Source organism: Lactuca serriola, chromosome 4 (assembly GCF_051521515.1).
Source record: "Lactuca serriola cultivar US96UC23 chromosome 4, Lser_US96UC23_V15, whole genome shotgun sequence".
NCBI classification, from domain to species: Eukaryota; Viridiplantae; Streptophyta; class Magnoliopsida; order Asterales; family Asteraceae; genus Lactuca; species Lactuca serriola.
In genome coordinates, this window is record NC_136411.1 from 267,681,907 (window position 1) to 267,685,499 (window position 3,593).

At 41.8% G+C, this 3,593-nt stretch overlaps 1 protein-coding gene across 1 annotated transcript; it reads left to right on the forward strand.

Annotated features, from left to right (window-relative positions):
* Positions 1–1,445: 1,445 nt before the first annotated feature.
* On the forward strand, positions 1,446–1,961 carry LOC145099338 (uncharacterized). Its single transcript, XM_079036922.1, has one exon. It carries the CDS (start codon positions 1,446–1,448, stop codon positions 1,959–1,961), a length of 516 nt encoding a protein of 171 aa, XP_078893048.1.
* The last annotated feature ends 1,632 nt before the right edge of the window (positions 1,962–3,593 follow it).

A 3,593-nucleotide genomic window follows, 5' to 3' on the forward strand; every position in this document is an offset into this window, starting at 1 on the left:
CAACACGACAATTCTTTAGGAAGTTGTAAAAAAGTTACGGGGTATAATTATAAAGATTTAAAATAATAAAAGTTACAATTGAATCCCCTAGGATTTAGGTTTTAAAATCAATCAATGATATTGTTATCAAGAAATTGTAGAAATACATCATTCTAAATAAAAGTTATTAAACAATCATTCAAAACTTGATCATCTATGTTATTTCGCAACTTACTCTCGACATTAGCTATAGAAATCGAAAAAGATATATCTTATGTAGTTATCCAATCTCATGCATTAAAAATGTGATACAATTCTTTTAGTTGGGGGTACTACAAGATCCCTAAGAAAACTTTTTTATATATAAAAAACAAATAATTTTATAACGAAAGTAATATTAACCGAATACAATTTGTAATGTTATTTTATAAGGAAAAAATTCAAAAGTTTTTTCAAATCACTAGAGTTTTGGAGAATGTCTTAGTCGAATAATAAGGCTAGCTTTTAGATTCTATACAATTGTTGTTAAGGAATCTAGTTATGATATATGAAATGGATGTTTGATAAGGTTCATGTTTGACCTACGGTGTTTGTTTAGGATGTTGTAAAAAAATATGTTGATCAATTATTATTGGTGTTTGATATTTAAATATTAGACATGTACATGTATCTACCTTGCATTATATTTAAAAGATACGACTTATAATGTTATTTTATGCGGAGAAATATTTTAGTTTGATGGTTTTTTAAATGAAAAGAGTTTTGGAGAATGCCTTGTGGAATAATAAGGCCATGTTCTTATTATATACCATTGGTGTTAAGGAATATGTGTATGATGTTTTGAATGTACGTTTGACACGGTTCATGTTGATGAGCGGGTGGTTAAAATTATGTTTTAATTAAGACATTCTGATACAAATATCAACATAAACTTCTTTCTTTGAACCCACTTTGCGTATTTACTATTGTGTTGATTTTATTTCTAGACATAGGAAAGTTCCAACGTTCTAAAAATGTGTTTTTTTAGAATCAAACACTTTCATGCATTCATAATAAGTGTTTGGCAAATTTTGGTTGACGATACCCCACCAATGTAAATAAATCAAACAAACTAACGCAGTTTCGATGACATGATCATATCTATGTCTATAAAAGTTTTGATAAACAATGTAATGAAATTCAACATAATATTGCTATTAGAAGCTTTTTTTTGGAATAATATTGTATTTATTTCGAGAATTTTGGGAGAGATGGGCCTCGACTTTTATCATTTCATATCTACCAAAATTGGGTCGGGGCAGAATACCCTGTTTTGGCTTGACAATTGGATTGGTGACGAAAATTTGGCTTTAAGGTTTCCTAACTTATATGCCTTGGATAAACGTAAGTCTTGTTTTCTGGCAGAAAGATTTTCTTCGAATGGTTTTTTATGGGCTTGGAGGAAAAATCCCAGCCTCCCCGTGGAGATGGCAGAACTGGCCCAACTCTGTCGGCTCCTCGATGAGGTTACCTTGTCCTCGGATCCTGACTCTTGGAAATCCAAGCTTTCTAATGATGGGCAGTTCTATGTTAGAGACATTCGTAAGCTCATCGACTCCAAAGTCACCGTTGGGACTAATAGTACAACCGTTTGGGTGAATCTTGTCCCTTTAAAAATAATCTGCTTTGTTTGGAGGGCTAGTTTGGATGGTATCCCTTCCTCCATGGCTCTTTCAAGGAGGGGTGTGGGTGTTGCTTCTACCAGGTGTCTCTTTTGCATTAATGGTGTGGATGATACGGATCACTTGCTTATTGCTTGCGATCTCGCTAAGGAGGTGTTCAAGTGGATTTTTAAGTGGTGTGATGTCCCTTTCGTCTCTTTCTCCTCGGTCTCTGAAGCTTTGAATTTTGCTGCTAAGTGGGGAAACTGCCCAAAAAAACAGGAAGGTTTTTCTTGCCATATTGTACGGAGGTTTGTGGTGTATTTGGAAGGGCCGGAATGATAGGCTTTTTAATCAAGTGCCTACAACCATTTCTAAAGTTGTGGACAACATTATAACTATGGTATTTGGGTGGGTTAAGCATAGGGGTAATTTTGGCAATTGAAATTGGGCGAATTGGTGTTGTTCCCCGTTTAGTGTCTTGAAAAAGGCCAGGCAGGACGGGACCGCTGTGGGAAATGCGGTCGGTCACACGAGGGAGCTTGTCGCACTGGACCGGGTTCGGGCTGCTATAAGTGTGGCAAGGTGGGGCATTTTGGCAGGGATTGTACTGCCCCCGCCCATGCGGTATAGATGACAGACCTGATTTGCTTCCATTGCAATCAGAGGGGCCACAAAAGGGCCAATTGCCTGAGATTGACAGCAACATCAGCAGCAGTGCCAACGGTAGCGCCGGTCTCAGGGACGATGCAGGTTACAGATGGCCGGAAGGTCAAGGCAGAGGTTCTAGTGGTGCGGAGCCGAGCATTTCAGCTGACAGACGAGGAGGCACGCACTGTACCCAATGTGGTGACGGGTATGATTCTTTCCCACTAATCTTCTTTTTGTTGTGATTGTGTTATTGATATGTGCTCTGTTTAGGATCGTTCCATGTGAACGGCATCCCGATTCTGGTATTGTTTGACTCGGGCGCTACCCAGTCATTTGTGTCTCTTGCGCTCAGCAAGAGATTTTCCGAGTCTTCGGGCATGTTGGATTGCCCTCTAGAGGTAGAGATTGTAGACGACCGTTCGGTGCGGGCATCGACGGTATTTCGAGATTGTGTGTTGTGGTTATTTGAGGAGCGCTACCTGGTAGACTTGGTTCCAATTCCATTGCGTGGGAACAAGGTGAGGCATTGGTTGGCTCAGCCCCAATGGGGAAGTGATCGATTGTGCGTAGCAGTTGGTGAAGGTCAGGACCCCAAGCGGGGGAGAGCTGGTGATCCAGGACGAGAGGCCACAGCGAGGACCAGCTTTATGCTTAGCAGTGAGAGCTAGGCGCTACCTCCAGCAGGGTTGCGCAGGTTATGTCGCGTATGTTATGGATACCTGGGAAACGGATAGGGCTACAGTGGACGATGTACCCGTGGTACGGGAGTTTGCGGACGTATTCCCCGAGGAGTTGCCTGGATTACCTCCGGAACGATAGGTAGAATTCAGGATCGACCTAGTTCCTGGTGCAGCTCCGATAGCCAAGGCACCGTATCGGTTGGCTCCTCCGGAGATGCAGGAGATGTCTACACAATTGTAGGAGCTGTTAGATAAAGGTTTCATTAGACCGAGCAGTTCACCCTGGGGAGCCCCGATTCTGTTTGTGAGAAAGAAGGACGGGTCGCATCAGATGTGTATAGACTACCGGGAGCTGAACAAGGTAACGGGGAAGAACCGCTACCCACTCCTGAGGATTGATGACCTCTTTGACCAGCTTCACGGAGCATCTTGGTTTCCAAGATTGATTTGCATTCAGGGTATCATCAGATGAGGGTCAGAGAGGAGGATGTGCAGAAGACTACGTTTCGGACACGTTATGGCCACTATGAGATTGTGGTGATGCCTTTCGGGCTCACCAATGCTCCTGCTGCGTTCATGGATCACATGAACCGCGTGTGTAGACCGATGTTAGATCGGTCTGTGATAGTGTTTATTGATGACA

What these genes read in the sequence shown, in the direction of transcription:
- LOC145099338 (XM_079036922.1), top strand. Translation starts at nt 1,446, where the DNA reads ATGGCAGAACTGGCCCAACTCTGTCGGCTCCTCGATGAGGTTACCTTG.